This window comes from Canis lupus (genome assembly GCF_048164855.1).
Source record: "Canis lupus baileyi chromosome 16 unlocalized genomic scaffold, mCanLup2.hap1 SUPER_16_unloc_10, whole genome shotgun sequence".
NCBI lineage: Eukaryota > Metazoa > Chordata > Mammalia > Carnivora > Canidae > Canis > Canis lupus.
In genome coordinates, this window is record NW_027326425.1 from 10,157 (window position 1) to 37,648 (window position 27,492).

Sequence of the window (27,492 nt, forward strand, 5' to 3'; positions counted from 1 at the left end):
CCTGCTGTTGTATCTGTGTGTGCTGCAGTGGGGAGGGGAGCTTAGGAACATCACATTTCTGGCAACGTCACTCCAATAGAGACCTGAGTCCTGAAGTGGCCCTTCTCTAGTGTGTGTCACTAAGCAACACAAGTTAGAGGCATCAGAGACTTCATTTTCTGAAGTTATCACTTTTTAATTTTCAGATAGCACAAAACAATTCAGAAGTGATGTCATTGTAAAAATTACTGTTTTTTTTGTACATAAAGGATATTAGATTCACTGAAGAATGGAAAAAAGAAAATGAAGAGCCTAAGGAGGTACCTAAGAAGGAAGAAGCAGACGCCCTTCCTAAAGCTTTTCTTGCTTCAAGCAAGAATATACTAGAGAAGAACCAAATTAACTTCGGGAAGTTTCAAATGACCAAGAGATTAGAGCCAACTTTAAACTGGAAGGCCACTGTTGATTTCAAAAAGTATGTAGAAATTTGCATGAGGGCTTCTCTGATACATCCTCAGTAACCACATTTGCCTAGTTGTTAGTTTATGTCATGGGAGAAAGTCCAGAGTAGATGTTGACATGTCCCTCCATAATACAAGTCAGTCCCTCCCTGCTCTTCATATTCCAAGTAGAAGTATTTGGCGTGAATACGGCTTATGTGTGGGCACCAGAAGGGAAGGCAAGAGCACCATTGACTCAATTGGTAGGTCAGGGCTAATATCACGTGAAAAAGATGATAAAAGACATGGAGGAATCTCACGGGCAATGTAAACGCAGTGGTAGGGACCTGAAGAAGTTAAGTGCTAGGTGAATTTAGAATGATTAAAATTATGTGAAGTGAATCAGGGAAATCTTGATAGAGACAGCATCTTATCTATTAACAGAACTTTAAGTAAATACCACAGAAAGGCTAGAGCCTCCAAAATATTAACAGGCTTAAGTGAAGCAGACACTAATTTAAAGAATGTCTGACATACAAAACGAGTTCCACTTAAGGACGTCTATAAATAGGTACCTAAGCACAGATTAAGGCCCTGTGTTTCATAAAAGCCGGCAGTCGGAGATGCCAAGGACACTTTTTAAATTAGCATATAGCTTACAAATTTCAGCCTATTTTTAATGTTCCATGCGGTCCCCGATTGGGTAAAGCAAGAAGTGGCTCCCAGCTGGTCACAGGGGACCCTCACTTGCAGGGATTCTGAGAACCACGGAGTGAGTACATGTTGCCAGCAAACCCAGAGAGCAGATGGAAGGAGTCCTGGGGAAAAAGGAGATGCTCTTGTTCCTCTAATTCTCATCAATTTTGAGGTGTTTGATCTCTGTGACTCCTATCTGAAGGAGTATGAAAATGACAAATACACAGGCTGCTCTGTTATGCTGGAAGGTGAATCTTAAAATACCACTCTTCCCACGTCCTGGCATTTTTCAGTTATGAGTTTACCTAGCCACTATGTAATGAAAACCCACTATGTGCCAAGGACCACGCTAAACCTGGGAATCCCTGGAAAACCAGATCCAGGCCCTGTGGCAGAGTCGGGTGGGGAAGGGAAGTAACCAGGCAACTTTCACCCAGGGCAGGATGTGCCCAGAGTAGAAGGCTCCGAGTGAAGGGGCCTGCAGAGTGACAGTTCCTAGTACTTGGTCCTTATAAAAGAAATACTGGCCAAAATGTGCCTGAAAGACTGAAGGGACATCCCAGGTGTCAGATGAGGCTGAAACTCATACAGTTCTTTTCTGTATTAGGAAAACATGTCACACGGGTGCATGAAAATGATGAAATCTTTAGGTACATTTCTATTTTTAATTTCCTATCAATCCACAATAAGTTAATTTTAAAATGTTAATATATTTTTAGGCACAAAAGCTTACTAAGAGACACTCAAGAGAAAAAACATAGAGGAAGACTTGAAAGGTCAGGACCACCTGTTTCACCTGGAAGAGCACAGTTAGTTCGGTACGTATCTATTAAAAGGAACCATCCTTTAAAGCCACCCTTTACCCAGTGGGCTAGATAGCATGCAAATTTCTGGTGTTCTTATCATTACATCGGGGTCCTCTACTGGACCCTTGGACCAACTAGTATTGACTAGTTATAAAAATGATAATACTGAATTTCTTTGAATATATTTACAAGATATCCTTTTAGTGAAGAGTTCCTTGAAACACAGGCATCTATTGGTACTAGTTAACTCTCTGTAAACAAATGAATTTAATGCTAATTGCCATGAGTTGAGTGATAGGAGAACTGGGCTCTTTGCTGATCTCTTACTTTTGAACAATCCTATCATAGCAAGGGTAAGTCATCTTCCTGAGCCTCATTTTACTCATCACTGGTGGCACTGCCAATCCTAAAGTGATAGATGTTATTTCTCATTAAAACAGCCATCAGGGCAGCGCGGGTGGCTCAGCGGTTTAGCGCCGCCTTCGGCCCAGGGTGTGATCCTGGAGTCCCGGGATCTAGTCCCACATCGGGCTCCCTGCATGGAGCCTGCTTCTTCCACTGCCTATGTCTCTGCCTCTCTCTCTCTTTCTGTGTCTCATGAATAAATAAATAAAATATTTTAAAAAACAGCCATCAATAGAAGGCTAGTAAACTTCTGACTCCATTTTCATTTTGACAACAAAAGCGGCATATGTGGAGGAGGGTCAGCTACTTTTGTTAGTAAGTTTGGGGTAGTAGTGGGAAGAAATGCAGACATTTCACATTATAAAGTTTGTGCACACAGAAAAAGAAGAAACTTTAAGACACCCTACTACATTAATCCTATATTCTTGGGTTCAACATAATAAATTATTTGATTTATTTGACTATTTTTAAAACTTTTTATTTTGAATTAATTACAGATTCACAGAATGCTGCAAATATAGTACAGAGGAATCTCATACCCTTCACCTAGCTTCTCCCAGTGGTTGCATCTTGCATAACTATCCTACAGCACTGAAACCAGGAGACTGATATTGATATAATGTGCATGTATCATTTTCTATCACTTTATTCCATGTAGATGTGTGTGATGACCCTGTCAGTCAGTGTGTGGAAGGGTTCCATCACCACTGGGAAGCCACTCTTGCCACCTCTTTATAGTTATGCCCACACCTCTTCCCTATAATCCTAACTCCTGGCAACCATTAACCTGTTATCCACTTCTATAATTTTATCATTTTGGGAATATCATGTAAATGGAATTATACACTTTTGATATTGACTTTGTTTTCATCACTATAATACCCCTAAGATCCATCTAAGTTGTTGCATATGTTCATAGTGCAATCGTTTTTTTTTATTTTTTTTATTTTATTTATTTATTTATTTATTTATTTATTTATTTATTTATTTATTTATTTATTATTTTTGCTGAGTAGCATTCCATGGTGTGGTTGTACCATCATTTATTTAATTATTCACCTATTGGGAGCATTTTCATTGTTTGCAGCTTTTGGATATTAAAAATAAAGATGCTATGAACAATCATATAAAGGCTTTTATATGGATGAAGTTTTCATTTCTCTAAGATAAATGCCCAATTGCTGACACATAATAATTGTGTAGCTTTTTAAGAAACTATCTAACTTTTCCAGACTGGCTGTACCATTTAGTTCCCATCAAACACTTAGGGGAAACTGAGTTTATCCTCATCCTTGCCTTTGCATCCAAACTTTTTTTTGGTTTTGGTTTTGAGCTATTCTACAAGATGTATAGTATTATTTCATCATGGTCTTAGCATTTCCCTAATGGCTAGTGATGTTGAACATCTTTTCATGGGCTTATTGCCATCCATATATATTCTCTAGTGAAATGTCTCTTTGTCTTTTGTTTTTTATGTTCTAATCAGATCACTTTTTAAATGTTGAGTTTCGAGAGTTCTTTATTCTGGATATCCTTGATTGAATATGTAGTATGCAAATATTTCCTTCTCCCTGTAAGTTGTTTTCTCATCCTTTTTATAGAGTCTCTCTCATAGAATAACGTTTTACTATTGATGAGGTTCAATTTATCAATGTTTTCTTTTATGGGTTGTTTTGTTTTTATTTTTAATATGTTTATTTTAGAGATAAAGAGAGAGAGAGTGCATGGGGAAGAGAAGGGGAGAGGGAGAGAGTCTCAAGCAGGCAGACCCTGTGCAGGGCTCAATCTTACATCCCTGAGATTGTGACCTGGGCCCAAACCAAGAGACGGATGCTCAACTGACTGAGCTACCCAGGTTCCTGTATGGGTTGTATTTTTGATGTCATGTCTAAGAAGTCCTCATGAAGCCCTTGGTCCTTAAGATTATCACCTATTTTTTCTAAAAATGTTTATAGTTTTACATTATAAAGCCTATGGCCTTTTTCTTATTTTTAGTGTGAGACTTTGGTCAAGATTTAGTTGTTGTTGTTTTTTTGTTTGCTTTGTTTTTTTTTAAGTGGAGGTCCAATTTCTCCAGCACTATTTAATGAAAAGGTTATCTTTCCACCATTGAATTACTTTTGTATCTTTCTTCAAAATCAGTTCGGTGTACATATGTGGGGCTATTCTGGGTATCTGTTCTATTCCACTGATTTTTTTCTTTTCATCTAGCCCCTTACCACTACCACACAATCTGTATTACTGTAGCTGTATAGTAAATTTTGAAGTCTGGAAAAGTGATTTCTCTCACTTTTTTTTTTTTCAAAAATTGCTTTTAGTTATTCTAGTTCCTTTCCTTTCTGCATAAATTTTAGAATAATCTTGCTATATCTCCAACAGAAAAAAATCACTGATGATTTTCTTGGAAATTACATTAAATATCTATATTAATTTGGGAAGAATTGATATTTTTACTATGTAGACTCTTCCAATCCATGAATATTATATATCTCGGTTTATTTAAGTATTTGATTACTTTCACTAATGTTTTATGGTTTTCAGCATACAAGTCTTGTGTATTTTTTCTTAGATTTACAACTAGAAGTGGAAGTTCCAGTGCTGTATTGGTCAGCAGTGATCAAAGTGAACAATAGCCTTGTTTGTTCTCAATCTTAAGGGAAAAGTATTTAGTCTTTCACCATTAAGTATGATGATGGTGTAGGTTTTTGTACAAATATTCTTTATCAAGTTGATAAAGGTCCCTTCTGTTCTTGGTTTTCTGAACATTTTTATTCACATTTGGGTGTTCATTTTGGTCAAATCTTTTTTCTACATCAATTGTATAATCATGTCATTTTTCTTCTATAGGCTGTTAGTGTGGTTGATTACACTGATTGATTTTTGAATACCAAATCAGCCTTGCATCTCTGTAGTAACCCCACTTGGTCATAGTGCACTCATCCTATTTATAGGTAGCTGAATTACATGTGCTTAATATTATGTTAAGAATTTTTGCATCCACAATCTTGAGAGTATTGTATTGGTTTTTGTTTTTGTTTGCACTGTCTTTGGTTTGATATCAGGCTTTGTAAAATGAGTTCCTTCCTATTCTATTTTCTAGAAGAGATCATATAAAATTTGGTGTTCTTCTGTGTGGTAAAATTCTACAGTGAAGCTATCTGGGTCTAAAGACTTCTGTTTTGGGTTTTTTAATTGTGAATTAAATTCTCTTAATAATTGTGCTATTCAAATTATGTGTTTCATATTGGGCAAGTTGTGATAGTTTATACTTTAAAAGAACGGTCCATTTTATCTAGATTGTCAAATTTATGTGTGTATAGTTGTTCATAGTTTTCTCTTATTATTCTTTTGTTGTCTGCAGGATCTGTAGTGATATCCCATGTTTCATTGTTGGTACTGGTATTTGTGTCTTTTCTTTTTCTTGTCAGTTATACTAGAGTTTTGTCAATTTTATTGATCTTTTCTTTAAGCAGCTTTTTGTTACTGATTTTTCAAATTGTTTTTCTGTTTTAATTTTACTGATTTCTGCTCTTTAGTATTTCCTTTTTTGTTTGCATTGGGTTTACTTTATTCTTTTTTCTAGTTTCTTTAGACTTAAGTTTAGATTATTGAATTGAGACTTCTCTTTTCCAATGCAAACATTTAGTGCTATATAATTCCCTTTATGCACTGTGTTAGCTGTTATCTGTGTACAAAAGTTTTTGATATGTTGTATTTTCATTTTAATTTCTGTTCAGTGTGGCTTTTTTTTTTTTTTAATTTCCCTTGAGGCTCGCTTCTTGGACCCAAGTGCATTTTTTGTTTGTTTGTTTCCAGACTCTTGGAGATTTTTCGTCTTCTGTTTGTTATTGATTTTTTTTTGTTTGATTTCATTATGGGCAATGAGCACACACTATATAATTTTAGTTCTTTTAAATTTGTTGAGGTTTTGTGTGGTCACACTATCTTGGTATAGAGTCTTTGGGTGCTTAAAAGAATGTAGAGCCTGCTGCTGTTGGAGTATTCTATAAAAGTGGATTAAATCATATTGTTTGGTGGTGTTGATTTCTTTTATATCCTAGCTTATTTTCAGTCCAGTTGTTCCACAAATTGATGAGAGAGTAGTATTGATGTCTCTAAGTATAATTTTTCTGTTTCTCATTTTAGTTCTATTTTTGCTTTATGCATTTTGCAGCTCTGCTGTTTGGTGTGTACATATTTGGGATTGATATGTCTCTGTCATTATGTAATGTTCCTCTATATGCCTTGTCATTTTCTTTTTATTGATGTCTACCTAATCAGATTATTTTATAGACACTTCTGCTTTCTTTTGATTGTTTACATGGTGGGTTTTTTTCCTCTTTTTCTTTCAAACTAATGATATTATATCATTACATTTGAAATGAGTTCCATGTAGGTAGCATTTGGTTGATTCTCTTTTCTTTTTCTTTTTGGTACAGTAAGTTAAATTCTTTTAATTGGTGTATTTAGAACTTTTACCTTTAATGTCATTATTATGTTAGGGCTTAAGATTGTCATTATATATATTTTTTTTTCTGTTCATTGTTTTTGTTTGTTTTGGTTTTGGTTTTCTTTCTCTCCATTCTCTCTAACCCTTTCTTCCATGAATGTCTTTTTTATCTATTACCTTTTGGAGCATGGTAAAAGAATGGGTAATTTTTAGGTTTTAATAATGTTTGAGATTCTATGATTCTCTTAATTTTTCTGAATCTTATTTAAATTTTATGTTTTAGCAGGTTTCCTCCTACATCACATTGGTGGAATAAGATGTGTATTGTCTCCTCAGGTTAGAGAAGGAAATTACAAATTTTCAATTAGGCCTTCATTGACAACTTGGGGAGGTGAGCGAGGGGCTTCTCATCATTTTTAACTGGTAATGGAAGTTCAAGCTCTGACTAGGTCTCTGTGGGTAACAGAGAGGAAGAGACTCTGTTTATTTGTCAGTGGGGTTGGGGTTGGTGGAAATTCTGACTCTCCATTAGGTCTCTTCTGACACAGGGATTAGGGAGTTTTGTTGTAGTCTGATAAAGGTAGAACACTCTTCTCTTAGCATTGTTAGCAGAAGTGGGGGTGAGCCACAGTGTTTTCTGTGGTGTTGACTAGAATAGATCATCTGTTGCCTAAAAGTTTTCTATCTTGTTAAGCTGTTCCTTTTCTGGTCCTCTGAGTAGAAAGAGCAGGCTTTTCTTAGGTGCTTTTTTCCCTGTGCCCACTGATAATTCTGCATCACTATCTTCTCTAGTACCCAATCTGGAATACACGAGACAAAAAACCCAAGGAACTCACCATTGTGTTGCTCCTCAAGTCTGTAGATCCTTAAATAGTCTTTCTTCTCCTTTCAACCTGTCAGAGTCCTATCGTGTTTGTTTTATATATAATATCCAGGATTTTTATGTACTTAAGATCTACTTCATCTTTCCTAAACTAAATGTTTGGCCTTACATGTTTCAATTTTAAGTCAAATTTTAGTGAGTCAAAAAAAAATTTAGTGAGTCAGAGAATTCTAGAGTAATAGATAAGGGTAAAGGGGTAGTATATCCAAGCAACAACCATTACTCTGACAAAAATGTGAACTTCTCTATGTCTCTTCTTAAGTGGATATAATGATGTAGTAGAGAAGTATTTCTTAAGGTGGAGTTCATAGGTCAGTGAAACATTGAGATTTGCTTATTTTTACCTCCCAAATGTATGGTTGCTATGGGACAGGACCGGAAGGGAACCTCATAAAATAGGGAAAGCCATTTAAGGTTATATGTCAAAGGGTTCATCATTGGAAAAAGAGAACAGCTTTCCTTTGAGGTACTGATTTTTTTTTTTTAACATGATTCGAGAGTGATTGGGTCAACCCAGTGCACCTTGCTCTTAACTCCAGGAGCTTGCTAGGCTAAGGGAAAGTACATTTAGAGATTCTCTGGAGGATATAGGTTATTTAGTATATGTTTCAATCTGGGACCTTTGAGTTAAATTTACATTGGTTCTTAAGTAAGCCTTATCTACCAGATTTTGCTCTGGAACCAAACCAGGTTCCTGACATTTGTTGGACAAGAGAATACATTAAACTGAAACTCATCATGTGGCTTGATGAATTGGAACAGGCACTTCAGTTCAGGATTTCAGTTTCACTCCACTGCAGCCCAGACAGCACAGGAGCATCATTCTGCATGACTCTCTGTGCAAAAGCACCTTTCAAAAAAAAAAAATCTTAAAAATTTATAAAACTCAGGGGCGCTTGGGTGAGTCAGTCAGTTAAGCATCTGCCTTCAGCTCAGGTCATGATCCCAGAATCCTGGGATCAAGCCCTGGCTCCACTTCAGGCTCCCTGTTCAGCACGGAGTCCGCTTCTCCCACCTGCTCTACCTATCCCCTGCTCATGCTCTATCTCTCAAATAAATAAACAGAAGATCTTTTTAAAAATTAATAAAACTTGAAAGTTACTTCTGTGCAATTATTAGAAATATGCTTTCTCCTTTGCTTCAAAACAGAATGAGGAAAGACATTGAGAGAAGAGATCACACAGGGGGATTGGAGGGAAGAGAGGATGGAGCGAAAGAGAAAATGAGAATGAATTAGATATGGTGATGAAAGCTTGAGTGAACTTGCTGGTATCCATGGCCCTGATGTTGAGTTAGAAGCTTCTAGAGCAGTGAGGAACAAAGTGTACTCCCTTTCATAAAAGAGACACCCTTCCTGTGGGCATTTGCAGTGCTGCCCAATTGAACTCTCCCTGATGATAGAAATGGTTTCTATCTAAGCTTCTGGTATAGTAGGTGAGTGTTGAGAGCTTGAAATGTGGCTATTTTGACTGAAAAACTGAAATTTTAATTGTATTTCATTTCAATTTGATAAATAAATATAAACATGATTCAATCAATAAATTTAAATAAATATAAACATAAATAACCAGAAGATATTTAACTTCTATGACTTGTGGCTGCCTTTTTGTACAGCACAGCCATAGGACATATACTTAATGCCTTTGTTCATTTCTTACTATTTTCTTTATTATTATTGCATACAAAGCAATAATAATGAACTGCACCTGGTACAGAGACAGGGATTTATTCATCTCCTTGCTTAGATCTTAGCAAAGATCTTTAGAACTCAGAAGGTATTGGTACCTTATACATTGCTTATGTTCATATTGCTGAAATATTAATGATTATAACCACATCCATTTTGTAGCATAAATATGTTTATTATATGTGGTGGTTGTTACTGTTCTTAGTAAGAGTGCTGAGAAGATTGAGGAAATTCTTAGTGACAGCTCCTCAGAGAATGAGGAAGATGAAGAACCACCTGATCGTCGTCAGGAAGCAAATGCAGATTTGTCATCTGAATATTGGCAAATTCAGAAACTGGTGAAACATTTAAAGGTAAGACAAACCTCTTTGTATTGTGTTTACAATGATTCTTTTAATTCCTTTCCTAAAAATGTATATTCTACTTCCAAATTGATTATATATGTATATATATATATTTTTTTTCAAATAAGAGTAGTAAAAACTCCCGTTATTATTTAAATGTGCATGGGGAATGGTCTTATTACCCTGTGTGCACAGGGGAAGGTCTTATTACCCTGAGGATAGCACGGTTAGTCCTCGTGGAGCAGCCGGTCTGCCTGGTACCAACCCTTTCCCCTGGGCCATGGTAGCCAGCAGCTATTATGACTTGCCATCATTTTACACCTTGCAGTATGCTGTGGCATCAAGAACATGGATTTGTTTTAAAGTTGGACTATAATTTCTAGGCTGTGTTACTTACCAACAGTATAGCTGTTGATTATAGCTTTGAGCCTTATTTTTCTTAACCTATGGAAAATAGGTTAATACCTGTCCTATAGGATTACTTCAGGGTTGGTAAAGCATATTTGAAAGATGTGGATAGTGTTTGGTACATTGTAGATACTTAAAATATGTATCAGTCCCTTTTCATTACTCTCAACATAATATGTGTAAACACATGTTACATAATAATGGCCTATATAATGTATTTAAGACATGAATGGGGGCAGGGCAGGGAAAATGATTTGCCAAAACCCAGATTAATATCAGTGGATAACTGATATTGATAATGTCTAGGTAGGCCAGGACTAAAGCAATAGTTGAGAAGTACTCGTAAAAACATTTTTACTTAACTCATAGTTTCCTCCAGCTTTTCTACATGATTGAGTGAATCAAGGGCATTTGCCAATGGCTTTGCAATATGTAAAGATATTTATGTGGCTCCTAAATTACTTAAGGCTACTTTTCTGGTGCCCTTGAGGTCCTTCAAAGCTGACAGGTAAAATAGTTTATACATACATTTTTGTGAATTCAATAAACATCCTCTGCATGGACACAGCTTTGTAGCTGAGAAAGTTGCTTTAGAAGAAAAATATGCCCCCTTTCTTAGCATGGTCCCAGCTGCAATTCCCTGTATTTCTCAGGAAAAAAAAATCTATGTTTTCCTGAATCCCAAGAAAAATTAGTCAAGAAATTGGGAAAAAGTATTCTAATTCTCCACTGTAACATAGATTTCAATGGCCAGACCAGGATCCAGGCAAGCAAATCAAAGATTTTCATCATTAAAAAAGGATGGGAGCTTCTGTGAAGCAAATCCTAATGCCCACCTTAGGTACTATGCTTTTGAAAGCCTAGTTATTAAATGCTTTGTTTTAAAATTTCATCTTAAGAATAATATCTTTTAAATAGTAAATATTTTTATATCAACTTCAATTTTTAAAATGGCTTTGATTTGGCATTTATTTCGTGGTAATGTTCCCCTCTTTTAGTGGAGATCATTTTTCATGTTATTGCAATAGATATGTTTGAGGTTTTTTTTAATAGAAAACCTCTGAAATTTTTAGCATATCTATTACAAAAAATGATATACTATTTATTATTATGGAAAACTTTTAGGATCATCATTATCACCTAAAAATATATAAATACAATTTGGGAAAAAACATGGAATGATTATCATTTCAAGAATTCCTAAGAATTTGGAGATCTTACTCTGGGATCTTGAATATTCCTATCCTAGGAATTTGGAAACTATCTGGAGCACAGGCTGGAGGTCAGGCCCCATGGTCAGGCACATGCCCTTGGTGGGCGTCTTTGCATACAAATCATGCAGTCAACATAGTGGTTCAGCCTAGCATGCACAGCACCAATGTTCAGACTCAGAAGACCTTCCTGATGGTAGGAAGGTCCGTGGATCTTCCCACCATCTCTCCTGTACTCATAAAGCACATGTCACTCTGGGGGGGGGGGGGAGGGAAATGCATCAGAGAATTTTGCCATCTAGCACTTGAACAACTTGAGCCAGATGGGAGCCCTGGTGTTTATACAAATAATTCTGGTCTGTTAACTTTATTTCATTAGTCAAAGGAAATAAAGAGTCAACAGGAAAGACGCATGGATGGACCAGGAGGCACACTACCAGAGCAGTTAGAAGCATGACCTTCCATGTTAGAAAGATTCTAATTGGGTCAGGCGTCTGCCACTTACTGGCTCAGTAGCCTTGAGGTATTTGACTGACCTCTGTGAGTTTCAGTTTGTTTTCTCATTGGTCAAGTTGGCAAAAACAAAGGTTCTCATGTTTTATGATTATTATGAAAAAGATCTGACACATATAAAGTGCTTAGCAGAAAGTACTCAGTACTCGTTAGTAATAATAATGGCTTCTGTTACATATTATTATTATTATAGACAACATATGGTGTGGAGTCTTCTGGACTTGCAAAGCTGGCCTTCAACTTTTGCTTTAAATTTTCTAGCAACCAATAAAAGGAGGGAAATACAGAGTTAATACCATGAGGGAAAGACTCTTACCATCATGAGGTAAAAATAGCCCAGTTGCCAATGTGTGTAACTGATCCTGGTACTAAGAGCAGAAAGAATTTTCTCCCTGAGGACTTAATGAAGCAGACAGTGAGTGTGGTAGTGAATGACATCCTTAATAATATCCTCCCAGTGAACATGGCAATGAGCGTTTCTCGTAATAGCCTAACTATTGGATAACTATCTTGAGTTTTTCGACTATTTAGGATAAGTCCATATAAATCAGGCCAAAAAGGGATGCACTATTTCTGTCCCAGAACAGCTAAGGAAAACATTTATTGATGAAGTGCTACTTAAGCTTGCACAAGTTATTCATCAATAAATCATGTGCAAATGTGATACTTTTGGCCAGACAGTAAATTGCTTGGAATTATTATAGTTCCCACAGGTAGATATTCTTAACATAGCCAATAAAAGAAAAAGTATATCTACAAATGATTTCAAGCTTTTTGACACAGATAAATGTTTTATATGGGGACACAAAAGGATATTAAAAGTCTATGAAATGCAAAATTGAATGTCTCTAGGTAATCTCAAAATAAATACACCTGACATTTTAATTGCAGACTTATGCCTTAAATGTAGACTTACACTAGTAGAAAAATGTTAATGTTGACCTGACTTTCTACTTACCATTTTCCAAGTACAGCAATGTCTGTAATTGTTGAAAAAAATTTGATGAGCTCATTAATACCCAAACAGGTCAATGAACTATAGCTTGTTATTTATCCAGAGCTATGAGCTCAGATCTTGGCATGTAAGTAAAGGGAATTTATATTTAATTATTTGGCTTTGACATACATTCATTTCAACTTACAAGTTTTATATATGCATATATTCTTTTAATCTAGATTTTTAGAATACAATTTAATTTTTAAACTAATGAAGACTTTGCATTTTTACTTTTTAACCTTCCAACTTCTTCCTCCCCCCACACACATAACAGATGACTCTGTACCCGAGTTCTAAAAGAAGCAATAAACCACCTTTTCAGCTTCCTTAGCAAGAAACACATTCTTTCTTCTGCTATCTTTATGGTTCAACTTGTCTGTCTTGTCAGCTACTCAAATGGAAAGACCATATTAAACTCACTTCTATGTCTTGCAGAGTGCCTAGCCAGTGAGTACAGGCTTGTCTCTCAACCCTCTGCTCAGGAGGTGTGATGGGGAGAGAATGGGTTCCCAAAGGGCCAGGCTGTGCTGTTCTTCATGCTCAGCTCCTTGAGAGCAGTTTTTCCTCCCTGTGAGCCAGAGTCATTCCTTCTGCTCTTGACATCTTTCCCACCTTCTCTTACCCTCTCCCTTTCCTGTTCCCTTTCTCCATGTAGATATGCAATTTTATTGCTGTATATTCTAGCTTTCTATGGGTATTATTTTTCCCCTGGCCAGGGCTGCTTTAAAATCTCGCAATTAAAATGTTTTGCTTTGGATCGATTCCAGCAATTGGGGAAGATAGTTTGTTAAGGTGCATCCCACACTGATTCTGTGAAGTTTTGTAAAATGTGGAAGTTTTACTACTCAACCAGTTACATTCACAAAGAACCCCTTTATGAAATAGGAGGAGAGTTGCAGAATTTTATTTTGTTTGGAAATGTGGATTAGTCACAAGTATTATAGTATTATAAGTTAATACAAATGGGTACTCTTCAGTCAAGTGAGAGAAAATGTTGAACAGTTGTAACTATAAGTAGGTCTGCATTTCATACACATTATACCTATCATGAAACTGAAGAATGAATTTCTGGACACAAGGTTTCAAGCCTATTGAAATCTATTACTGTGTGGATTGGAGAAGGATTGGGTATGGAACTTAATACTATAGGATAAATAAATCCAGGAGAAAATTGAGGAGGCTATAGAGTGATGCCAAGAATGTGACTGGTTAAGATTTTAGGTAGTTTGGAGGGATCACAGAGACTGGGTCTAGAATCCTGCTCTATCTCCCTTATAGGCATTTCCTTGTCACTTGAGGATAAGATGTCAATACTACTCTGGCATTACCTCCAGGCTCAGATGGGAGATTATTAGCAAGCGGGCTTGTAGATGTCTGCCGCTACTCTGAAGTGCTTCATCTCAGCTGGTCTTGTTCCTGGGTCCTTGAGGCAATAATGGAAGCATCTGGGGTCAATCCCCAGGGCCATCTTCCCAGGTGTGCCTCCTCCTTGCAGGATGCCTATTTCTACACCTGGGATTTTGATCAGAGCCCAGCCAGGGGATCAGGATGATGAAAGCAGGGATTTAGAAAGTTGAGTCCAGCAGTAGGTGGTCTACATAATGAATCAGACTGGGAAGAGACAGAAGACCAGTAACCAGGGGGTTGCAGTGATCAGAGTGTGCTGGGGGCTTTGAATAGGATACTGTCCTTGGAAGTATCTTGGAAGCAGCAAAGAAATGGCTAGGAAAGGAAGCAGGTCAGTTTATGAGGAGGCTTGGGTTTGGATCAGATTGAGTTTGAAGAGAATGAAATACCCAAATAGAAATGCCCATGCCGTAGTTGGAAATAAAGGACTGAAGCTCACATTATTCATTAAAAATCGAACTACTGCTTCTGGACCCAAGGGCATGAATGAGCATGTGAAGCATTGTGCCTGTTTTTGTCTTTTTATTCATGAAGGAATATGACCTCTTAATAACTAATCAGAAAGTAGCTGCCTCCCATTCCAGTTAGTACAACCAAGGCAAGTTTTTTTTAAAGATTTTATTTATTCACTCACAAGAGACACACAGAGAGAGGCAGAGACAATGGAAGAGGGAGAAGCAGGCTCCCTATGGGGAGCCCAATATGGGACTCAATCCCAGGACCCTGGGATCACGACCTGAGCCAAAGGCAGATGTTCAACCGCTGAGCCACCCAGCCATCCCCCAAAGCGATATTTTTAGATCAAAATTCCATTATTATTCCAATAGAAGTCTTTCCTTAAATATTAGTTTGCCAGCTTACAAACAGATTGATTCATCAGCTTTTTTTTTTTTAAATCTTAAAGTAACATTTTATTTGGTAATTTTATGCAACTAGCCAGTAGATAAAAAAAGATTAATTAAAGAAAGATAGGAAAGTTTGAAGCAAAAAGAGAACAATGTTTATTTTTAAAGTAAGGTTCCCTCCAGTTGAAAGCTCCTACACCCTAAAACCATAAGGAACTATGGTTCCTTCCTATGATGAAGTCAGGGAAAGATGGGGTTTTTAATGTAAATTCACAAATGTGGTATCATTCTTAAATGTTAAATCTGTGCAGTCGTTGTTCCCAAGTCCTGGGGGATGGTGATATTGTCCAGACATGTGTCACTCAGTGGAGAATGGCTAATGCTGGCTGCTGAGTGACATCATATGATCACAACTGGGCATCACCACACATTCATTCTCTTCCCCCAGCCACCATGTTGTGAGGGTGGTGCCTAATTTTTTTTTTTAATTGTCTTTGATCAAATTCGTGAAACACTGGTGTTTATTTCACCTTTCATGTGAGCCAGGGGTCTTGCTAGTTACTCTCCTGCTCTGTTACGTATCTGCAAATTGAGATCTCTCAGGCCATGAAAAGTGAAGTTACCCCCCAGCTTTGCAGTGACCAAGACTCTGTTCCACAGTGAGCAGAATCACATCAGAAACTCAAAGAATCACATCAGAAATTCCACAAGGCTTCCCAGGAGACCCCGCAGGCTCTGTCCTTGGCATGTTTTAGATTTCCCCGTCTGGAAGGGGATTCGCTGCAGAGACATTTTGAAACTTTAAAACCTTTGTTAAAGACTACTTTTGTGGCATTCAGTTCCTTAATAATCTTTCATGAGCTGATTAAACACACACACAACCACCTTAATTGGTTAAAGAGTTCTTCTAAGTGGTAATTGGGAGTTATGTGATTTTTCATTGCAGGAATTTGATGTACTTTACAGTCAATTACAGTTAATTAAATTCCTTTCCCCTTACTCGGGTTTTGGGTATGGAGGTGCAGGTAGTGTGATCCTTATTTCATTGGTGGAAAAGCTGAGAAATAGTTCACTCTGGGCCACACAGAAGGCGAGGTGGCCGTGGGCCAGGCTGATGTTCAGGCTTCTATCTTTACTGCCTGTTGCCTAGTTATTCTGTTCCTCTGTCAAGAAACTCAGGACACAGAGGGCCTTCAGGCCTTGCTGTTGTGTCCTCCTATTTACTCTCTTGTTTGGTTTTCTTCATTTGAGTAAGAAACTAAATAAACAGGGAGCATTTCTAAACAAAGGAATTCAATGTTCATTTCTGGAAGGCACTATGAGAGTGTGCTCTTTGGCTAAGTTTATACTGAAAGAGATGGAGAAGATTGTGATAGAACAGTGTTATTTGTGTTCAGCAGAATCCTTAAAAAAATGGAAAAAATGGTCACTTTTTATATATTCAAATGAATGGCAGTAGTTAGAAAGCAAAGTTACTACCACCTTCCTGAGAAAGTCTTTAAGTTAATACATGTGGTGTTGCATTGATGTGGGTTAACTTTTAAAAAAATGTCTCCATGACAAAAGAGTTTTATCCTTAAAAAAAAAAAACACTGTTAGAAATCATAAGATATTTTAAATTGCATCACCTAAAAAATTTCTACTTAGTAGAATTTGCACTTATGTTTTCTTAAATACTGCAAGGTAAGTCATGAACATACTTTAAGTACTTGGATTACTTGAGTTGTGTGTCACTTGTATATTTATATATTGCCCCCCAAAAAAATGATCCTTTGTTACAAAGGAGGTCATGAAAGTGACGGAGAGTCTCCTCATCTCCACAGAGGAATCTGTATTCCACAAATAAACTAATTGAGCTTTTTAGTTTTTGAGCTATAAGCTCTTTTTGCCCCTTGGGTATCATAAACAAGAGTGGAGAAAAGCAAAGATAACTGGATAAGAACGATAAAGTAATGCTACTGAATCATAACACTTCATACCACCATTGGCTGACATTATACAACCACATCAACTTACCTACTGGAAAATGACGATGTTAAAAATCTCAAGGGAGCTCCCTTAAGCTTTAACTCATTCATTCATTCATTCATTCATAAATGTACCTGTGAGCCCGCCCAGCTAGAATACAATTCTATGATATTACACATTGCTCATCTAGCTAGTCATAAGATATTTGATTGTAAAGAACTTTGCTATCAAACTTTTATGTGACTTCTGTTCAGTTTTATGTAATCTGAAAATGTAAAATGGGGGGAATTTGTTGCTCAGTGTATTGCCAGCAACACTATTGTTTGTTCCTCAAAGTATGCTTTCCCCCAAATTTACTTGAGAGGCTAAATAAATGGTAGAAAAGTAGCGTTGCCTAGTTCCCAGTTTGTATAATGCTTTAGGCTGCTTTACTTTTTATTGAAAAAACACATATTCAGGTCCTATTATAAAAGTTTGCACATTGAAGAATCTATAAATAGAAGAGTTAGGGAGTAAAAGGTACCAGATTTGGTATAAGTGATCTTTTCATTTTATATGCATATACTTGTATTGTACTCATTATTAGAAATTGCATATTTGTAGGAAAAATATTAAACTCTAGGTCCCATTGTGGTCCACTAGCCTTTGCTAGTCCCACTGGCAAAGGCTGTGGCTCCTTTCCCAGCTCCTGCTGTCTGGGGGTGTGTGGCTGGCTGTGGCCTTCTGATATTTCTGGGACATGCAGGGCATTGCAGAAGCACACGTTTCTCTTCTAGCCCTCCCTTATCTCTTTTCTGTATTTAAGTTATTTAAATCTTATAAAAATAATACATTAATATATACCCTAAAATTTAAGCCATGCAAAAGAATAACAGGGAAAGCCCCCTTCCAGATGTTTCTGTTTATATAAATATATGTATGAAATTTTTATGTATGAAATGAAGTCAGACTACTTGTTATGTGACATTTTGCATTTTATATTTAATGTTTTCTTGGTGATCCTCCATATCTGCCTCAGTTCTTCTAATTACAACATTGTTTTGTACTATATGAATATATCAATAATTTATGTAACAGTTCCCTTACTGATAACATTTTGCCTTGTCTCCCAAATCAATTTTTATTATTACAACATTGTAAATATTTTTACATATTCTTTGGATATGTATCCTATTTCTGTAGGATAGCTACTTTGAAGTAGAATTGCTTGGGTCAAAGACTGTGTACATTTAAAATTTTGATAGTTCTAATGGGGAGGTGTTCAATTGGTACAAAATTTTAGTTTCACAAGCTCTAGAGAGCTGCACAGCATAGTTAACAATATTGAATTGTACATTTAAAAAATGTAAGAGGGTATTTGATCTCATGGTAAGTGTAAGTATGACAAAAAGGGAAGAGACATAAGAAAACTTTTGGAGGCAATGGATGTTCCTGTTATCTTGATTGTGGTGATGGTTTCACAGATGTACGCATGTGTCCCAACTCGTTTTTTGCATATCAGTTCCACCTCAATCTATTTTAAACAAGAAACAATATATGCACAATGAAGTTAGAGAAGTATTACAATGAAATTTTAAAATTTAAAGAGAAATAATGAAAAGTAATAAACTGACCAAGCTTGGTTTGAATAAAAAAAAAATTTTGTAGCTACTTACACAAAGCAAATACTAGTTTACACTCAATTAGTAATATACCAATGATTTTTGACCTTGAACACAGTGAAATCAGCCAGGCTCCTAAAAACTAAACAAAGCAAAAATCTCAATGCTCAGGTAATATTCATGGAAGTTTTAAACCAATTGGTGTGAAGTGGGATCTAGGCAGATTGTCTTTAAAATCTTTCCAGGGTGTTAAAATTATTTGTTTAGAAATAAGGTTCATTGTTACAAATTCTCACTAATCTACAGTCTTTTTTTATTTTGGCCAATTCCAAATGGGGAGAGAATGTATCTTTTTTATATATATAAATTTATTTTTTATTGGTGTTCAATTTGCCAACATATAGAATAACACCCAGTGCTCATCCCATCATGTGCCCCCCTCAGTGCCCGCCACCCAGTCACCCTCACCCCCCGCCCACCTCCCCCTCCACCACCCCTAGTTCGTTTCTCAGAGTTAGGAGTCTCTCATGTTCTGTCTCCCTTTCTGATATTTCCCACTCATTTTTTTCTCCTTTCCCCTTTGCTCCCTTTCACTACTTTTTATATTCCCCAAATGAACGAGACCATATAATGTTTGTCCTTCTCCGATTGACTTATTTCACTCAGCATAATACCCTCCAGTTCCATCCACATCGAAGCAAATGTTGGGTATTTGTCGTTTCTAATTGCTGAGGAATATTCCATTGTATACATAGACCACATCTTCTTTATCCATTCATCTTTCGATGGACACCGAGGCTCCTTCCACAGTTAGGCTATTGTGGACATTGCTGCTAGAAACATCGGGGTGCAGGTGTCCCGGCGTTTCACTGCATCTGTATCTTTGGGGTAAATCCCCAGCAGTGCAATTGCTGGGTCATAGGGCAGGTCTATTTTTAACTCTTTGAGGAACCTCCACACAGTTTTCCAGAGTGGCTGCACCAGTTCACATTCCCACCAACAGTGCAAGAGGGTTCCCTTTTCTCTGCATCCTCTCCAACGTTTGTGGTTTCCTGCCTTGTTAATTTTCCCCATCCTCACTGGTGTGAGGTGGTATCTCATTGTGGTTTTGATTTGTATTTCCCTGATGGCAAGTGATGCAGAGCATTTTCTCATGTGCATGTTGGCCATGTCTATGTCTTCCTCTGTGAGATTTCTGTTCATGTCTTTTGCCCATTTCATGATTGGATTGTTTGTTTCTTTGGTGTTGAGTTTAATAAGTTCTTTATAGGTCTTGGAAACTAGCCCTTTATCTGATACGTCATTTGCAAATATCTTCTCCCATTCTGTAGGTTGTCTTTGAGTTTTGTTGACTGTATCCTTTGCTGTGCAAAAGCTTCTTATCTTGATGAAGTCCCAATAGTTCATTTTTGCTTTTGTTTCTCTTGCCTTCGTGGATGTATCTTGCAAGAAGTTACTGTGGCCGAGTTCAAAAAGGGTGTTGCCTGTGTTCTCCTCTAGGATTTTGATGGAATCTTGTCTCACATTTAGATCTTTCATCCATTTTGAGCTTATCTTTGTGTCTGGTGCAAGAGAGTGGTCTAGTTTCATTCTTCTGCATGTGGATGTCCAATTTTCCCGGCACCATTTATTGAAGAGACTGTCTTTCTTCCAATGGATAGTCTTTCCTCCTTTGTCGAATATTAGTTGACCATAAAGTTGAGGGTCCACTTCTGGGTTCTCTATTCTGTTCCATTGATCTATGTGTCTGTTTTTGTGCCAGTACCACACTGTCTTGATGACCACAGCTTTGTAGTACAACCTGAAATCTGGCATTGTGATGCCCCCAGATATGGTTTTCTTTTTTAAAATTCCCCTGGCTATTCAGGGTCTTTTCTGATTCCACACAAATCTTAAAATAATTTGTTCCAACTGAGAGAATGTATCTTGTGTGAATTTGCATATTCCTGATTAGTAGTGAAGTTGATAAATATTTTCATGTGTCCAATAGCCATTGCATTGTATATCTTGCCTATTTTTCTGTGGTTGTGTTTTGAATCTTAATACAAATTAACCCTTTGTTATAGTATTTGTAAGTATTTTCTTTCAGTTTCTCATGTCTTTTTATCTACTCTTCTGTTTGAAAACTTTAAAATTGTACATTAGTAAATATATTGATTTTCCTTCATAGCTTATAAAATTTTGTGTATTAAGAGCTAAGAAGATTTTTCTGATGTCATTTCAAGAGAACAAAAATTTTTTATTTCCTCCTGGTAGGTTTATAGTTTTAAAAAAATGTTTAGAAGTTGCTTCTATCTTGATGTCATTTTATGTATAGTGTGAGGCAGGGATCTAATTTTACTTTTTTTTTTCTTTGATGGAGATTCAGTTGTATCAACACAGATAATTGGCTTCTCCACTCTTTCCTCAAGTGATCTGAGATATTACCTATATCAAGTATTGTCATCTCATATGTGAGAGTTTCTTTCTGGATCCTTCTCTATTACATTGAGTTATTTGGATGCTCCCATGCCAGGTCCATGCTGTTTTAATTACTGCTACTTTGGTGTATTTTAATACTTGATTGGCCAGAGAGTTTTCTTAAATTCTTTAAAACTACTTTTTGCATATTTTCCATTCCAGATCATTTTTAGAAAAGTTGAAAATCAAATAAAAAAAAAAACCCTCAAAAATGCTACCGGGGATTTTGGCTGGTCTACATGAATTTATAAATTATTTTGGATAAATTGCAATTTTTTCAAGCTTTTATTTAAATTCCAGTTAGTTAACCACAGTGTAATATTACTTCAGGTGTACAACTTAGTGATTCAGCACTTAAATACAACACCCGGCGTCCATCACAACAAATGCTCTCCTTAATCCCCATCCCCTACTTAACACCTCCCTGCCTCCCCCCTCCCTTCTGGTAGCCATCAGTTTGTTCTTTCTAGTTAAGAGTCTGTTTCTTTTTCTTGGTTTTCCTTTCTTCCCACCCCCATGTTCATTTTTTTTAATTCTTAAATTCCACATATGAGTGAAATCCTATGGTATTTGTCTTTCTCTAACTGACCTATTTCAATTAGCATTATACTCGCTCTATCCATGCCATTGCAAATGGCAAGATTTCACTCTTTTGATGGCTGAGTAATATTCCGTTGTATATATGCCACATCTTCTTTATCCATTCATCAGTCAATGGACATTTGGGCTTTTTCCATAATTTGGCTATTGTTGATAATGCTGCTATAAATATTCCCTTTTTCCATTCCCTTTGAATTAGTATATTTGTATCCTTTGGTTAATGCTGCTATTTCCTGTATTATAATTTTATCCATTCTGACTGGTGTGAGGTGATATCTCATTGTAGTTTTAATTTGTATGTCCCTAATGATGAGTGATGTTGAAAATTTTTTAATGTGTGTCTGTTGGCCATCTGGATATCTTCTTTGGAGAAATGTCTGTTTATATCTTCTTTCCATTTTTTAATTGGGTTGTGTTTTGGGTGTTGAGTTTTATAAATTCTTTATAGATTTTGGATACCAACTCTTTGTCAACTCGTATGTCATTTGTAAAAATCTTTTCCCATCCCATAGGTTGCCTTTTAGTTTTATTGATTGTTTCCTTTGCTGTGTAGAAGCTTTTTATCTGATGAAGTTCCAGTAGTTAATATTTGCATTTATTTTCCTTGCCTCAAGAGAAGCTGATGTCAAAGGTTAGGGCTGATGTCAAAGAGGTTGCTGCCTGTGTTCTCCTCTAGGATTTTAATGATTTCCTGTCTCACATTTAGGTCTTTAATCCATCTTGAATTTATTTCTGTGGATGGTGTAAGAAAAAGATCTACTTTCAATCTTTAGCATGTCGCTGTCCAGTTTTTCCAACACTTTGTTGGAGAGACTATCTTTTTTCCATTAGATATTCTTTCTTGCATTGTCAAAGATTAATTGACCATATAGCTGTGGGCTTGCAAATTTTAATATCATTCAGTTATCCTATTCAGGAACATGGTATGACCATTCATTTATTTTTAAATTTGTATGTATTTTAGTAAAACTTAATAGCTTCTTTTCCACATATTTTCAACATACTGTGAGATTTACTCCTTGATATTTTTGTTATTATTTTGCTAATACTGGCATGGGAACATTTTTCAAATTATGCATTGTGATTTGTTATTCCTAGTGTATGGGGGAGTTACTCATTTTTAATGTGGCCCTTATATCCACTTTATTGAGCTATTTTTATTAATTATCATAATTATTCAGTATAGTCTTCCAAATCTTTTTAGAAAGGCAGTTATATTTGCTACAAATTTTTCCTCATTGCAGTGACTAGGACATTCCAGCAGATTATCTATTTCTGTAAATGTTCCATGTCTGTTTAAAAGGAATGTGTAGGGAATGCTTGCATTGTTCCTTACCCATTCCCAATAAAAATTCTCAGCAAGCTTGTAATACAACAGTTTGAGTCTAATTTCTTTTTTCCTCTGGAACAATATTTTCTCATTTTCTTTCCTGGAGTTCTATTGAGTCTCATCTCTTGAGTCTTAGGTTTATGAGTGCTGAATCATCAGTATAAAGCCAGTTTGCAAATAAACAGAAAGCAAAGCAATATATTTTACTATTTTGACTTACGTGCTCATATGCCATTCACTCTGAGCATTGACTTTTTACCATTTCTCATCCTGGGACATGAAGAGTATCTGTAAGCCAACCTCTGTGCTGGGTGCCAGGCCCTCTGTCATCATTAATAAACAGTCACTGGCAGGCTTCACTTTTCTTGCTCTCTGAGTGGCATATTTGGAGGAAAAAATGCTGAAATCATTGAAAGTCAGTTGGATGGCTGTGTGATGGCTGTATCTCCTCACCAGGTCTCACCCACTGCCCCTTGATTACAGACGGTGGGGAGCAAAAGAAGGGCCTCCACTCCCGATTGTGCCTCTGACTGCCTTCTTATCTCACTGTCACCATGTGGGACTCTACAGGAAGCTCCAAATGATGGCTCTGGGAGCATGTAGCCTATCAGAGTTTCGTCTACTTGTTTTATAGTATCCTTTTCTGAATCAAGTTACTTGAAGTCTTTATGACACAAATAAGTATCCTTGACCTCTTAATCCCAATTACCTCCTCTCTGGATAGCTGTAGTAACCTGCATGGTCTCCATATGTTCCATCTGCCCCTCCCTACAGGGGGCCCTTTAGCTGGAATGATCTTTTAAAAATGTACGCAACTCATGTGAGTCCTCCCACTCTCCTCCAAAACAATACCCTTGAATATTTCCTATTAATCTTGAATGAAGATTAAAATCCTCAACCTGGCCTATGGGTGCAGCAGATTCCTTTGCCCACTTAATTTTTTAGCTCATCTTGGATCATTTGCCACCCAGGCTCTGGGTCTCAGCCACACTGGCCTTCGTTAGGTCTTAAACAGACCATGTTCCAATCCTCCTTAGGGTTTTACACATACTGTTTCCTCTGACTGGTGTGCCTTTCATCATGTCCGACCTCCTTCACCAGGGAAGGCTCCTACTCTGTCCACACTTCAGTCCAGACATAGTTTCCTCAGGGAAACTTTTCCTGATGTCCTGGCCTAGAGTCCCCTGTTGCAAACATCCATAACCCTGTGCCACTTTTCTGTATAACACTTCTTAAAGTTTTCATTTATTTGGATGGGCTTAACAATTAAGATCTTTCTTCTCCACTAAGCTTTATGAGCTCCACGAGGCAAAAACTAGATCTGTTTTTGTCTACCAGGATGTCTCTAGTTCCTGGTATCAGACATGGTGAATAACTGCAAATTTGTTGAATGAAAGAATTAAAAAATGGTTGGATGGTTGGAGGCATCTGGCTCCCTGATTTAGTCTCAGATACATTCTTCATCTCAATTTCATAAGCATTTATTTCTCTTTTATCAGCAGTAAGAGGATTGGAGGTAGATATTACTCTATGTACCAGATAAGGTAATACTTTTTTTTTCAAAGATGTTATTTAAAACACTGAGAAACATTGTTTAGAAGAGTGCCTATTGATCTTGTCTTTCCAAAAGAAATTTTGAGAAAAATGAAGGAAAAAGCAAGATCTATTCAACTTTCACATATTAGCAACATGATTGTGATAATGATAATGAACAAAGGCCTCCCAGTCTCAGAAAGGAATGTGAACTGCGAAGTATCTGAAGGCTGACAGAGCCTGGAAATGTCTGAGAAGACGCAGGGGCAGGATGACAACTAGCAAAACAACTTGCATTAATTTAAGAAGTGGAAAAGCTTATTGGAAGCATTCTTCAAAACCCTTCAGAAACTAGTAAAATAATATTTTACTATGTTTTCTCCAGCTCTTAAAACTTCACAAATGCAAATACATGATAAAATGTGAAAAAAAAAAAAAGGAAAAAAAAATGTGAAAATAAGTATTGGCAACTAATTACATTCTCAGGGGAGATTTAATTGAAAAATAAGCATATTTGCACTGCTTCTTCTTAGTAAGATGTTTATGGCATCTGGTCAAAGTAGAACAAACATTTGAAAATCCTTTGACATAGCTGGTATTTAAAGAATAGCAATTGGCTAACATTTGTGGCTCTGTATGTTGAATATTTTGGCTCCCATTCGCTGGTATTCATTCTGAAAGATTTATAATCCTTTGGGGAGTGTGGTCAGTGACAAGAGTAGAACTAAATCCTGAAATGTGGAAAAACTAACTTTCCCTAATATAAAACTGTTCTAAAAAAAAACTCTCAAGTCTATGAATATGTTTCCAGATTTTCAGAAAAAAAGCTGCTGATTTACAGAGTTTTTTTTTCTATAAGGATCTAACTTCTCAATGATAAATGAAAATTTTCCATCCTTTGGCTTCAAAAGTGGCTTAGAGATCATTTAGAAAAATATAGTGTCTTACCTTTTGGGCATCTACCACAAGTACACAATTCCTTAAAATTGTTATGTCATTGGTTATGGTGCATATGATGAAATCAAGCACACAAGATAGAAATAATCTAGAAGAGAAAAATTAAGAGACCTCGAAATGAAATAGGAAAGAATGACTGTGCGGAATGTGTAAGTAGGAAAGTGCTACCAAAGAAAATACAATGCAAGTATAGCAGTCAAGAAAGTCCTCTATCACACACCACTGAGAACGCCAGGACAGCATGCTCTGCTTCGGAGTTTGGTGTGTGTGTGTGGACTCTGTTGGCTTGACTGAGGCATGACATGCTGTTTGATACCTTCTTGCTTTCAAGTCATGCTTGAGTCTGAAGGCACTGCCTAAAGAACTCTATCTGAAGCTCCTGGTTTGCATTTTTAAACTTTTCATGTGGGAGCCCACCCAGCTCTCCTCCTCCAGGTACACCAGGGGAATTTTTGGGCTCCTTTTAACCCAATTAAATTCAACAAAAGAATTGTTAAATAATTGTTTCTCTCGCTTTCTCTTTTTTTTTTATATATTATGATTAGCATTTAGATTCTTCTTTATGATTTATGAAATATCTGCCTTCTGTTTTTAAAAAGAAAGGCATCAAAAGTGCTAATGTGTGTTTGAAGAGGTCCTGTACCCCAAAACAAGGGAGATTATAAAATTGAATGTAATAAGGATTTACTATTTTATGTTTCAAAATGAACTGTAGGACGATTGGTGGTGGTAAAAATTTCTCTTGATATAAACAAAAAGACATTAAAAGCTATGGGAAGAAAACTCCTTATTTTCAATGTAAATAGTAAAGTGAAGGCTTTTGCCATTCTCAACTTCATCTTGAATATAGAGGACAGCCTGGATTACTCAGGAAGAAAATTAATATGAAAAGCAGACTGACAATGGTTTCAGCACAGGATAGTGGTTTGTAATATTTTTAGAGATGTGGAGGGGCTTTTATGGACGCATTAAGAGGAAAGGCTGAAGTCTAAACCTTTCTATCTTTTTGATGCTTGCCCTCTTATAATCCCATTTCAGCTTCTTATTTTAAAAGTAACACATCATGTTGTATTCACAAAAGGATTTGTGTGTGTGTGAGATATGAAGGAGGAGGTTGGGCTGCTTGGATATAATTTCCACTTTTGTGTAAATGTATATATTGTATCTATGAACATGTATCTGTAATATAGCAATATAAAGTCATAATCAGCAAATGAGAATAAACATATTTTGTAGGTGTCTTTCTTCAAAAAGGAAAGAGATTTATTTGAGGCCATTCATACTGTGTTTTGAGGTAGAGACCGAAGGCCATCTTTCATGAGCACCTTTTACAAAAATAGTTTATCCTTAGCTCCATTAGAAACATTGCTCTTGTGTCTTATGAACTATTTCGGTGCTTATACTGGAACTCTTATTTACCATCCCGTCTTAATAGGAGGAGAAGTAATATGTACTATGTTGCATCCATCAGAAGATTTTTTATTTTTTTTTTATTTTTATTTTTTATTTTTTTTCAGAAGATTTTTTAAAGCATTAATGATGGGTGGACATTGCTTAAGAATTCCTGCAATGAATTCTGATTATAATTTCCTGGTGCATCTGTTTCACTGATCAATCATTACATTCTTTTAAATTCTCCCAGATTGTTTTACCTTAAAGGAGCCATTCCCCACTACCTTTTACAGCTGGTGATTAGCCAAGCAGACATTGATCACATGATTCTCAACACTGGGACAGCATTTTGCATGCGATACTGAAGGCTACCTTTTTGTCCTTTATCCATACACGGAGTCATCTCCAGTTCCTAATGGGCTCGCCACCTCCTTCCCAACCCCATGGCCCCTCTCCCACTTAATCCTGGTCCCAGCATGGATTGTTGTACTGCTTCCCACATGGTTTCCCTTTCCTCAGGTTTTTCCCTGTTCCAGACTGTTCTACATACATCTGTGAGAATAATTTCCAGACACGGTTT

General features: G+C 36.6%; 1 protein-coding gene across 3 annotated transcripts in view; it reads left to right on the plus strand.

Moving 5' to 3' along the window:
- Positions 1-219: 219 nt before the first annotated feature.
- Positions 220-27,492, plus strand: part of LOC140629543 (outer dynein arm-docking complex subunit 2-like) — a 75,732-nt gene continuing 48,459 nt past the window's right edge. For 2 of the 3 annotated variants that reach the window (XM_072819058.1, XM_072819059.1), the window contains exons 1-3: positions 220-454; positions 1,835-1,933; positions 9,552-9,699. In XM_072819058.1, coding sequence (XP_072675159.1) covers positions 399-454; positions 1,835-1,933; positions 9,552-9,699 — 303 coding nt within the window. In that variant the 5' untranslated portion in view covers positions 220-398. The remainder of the gene's footprint in view (positions 455-1,834; positions 1,934-9,551; positions 9,700-27,492) is intronic. The other variant, XM_072819060.1, reaches the window with a different exon arrangement.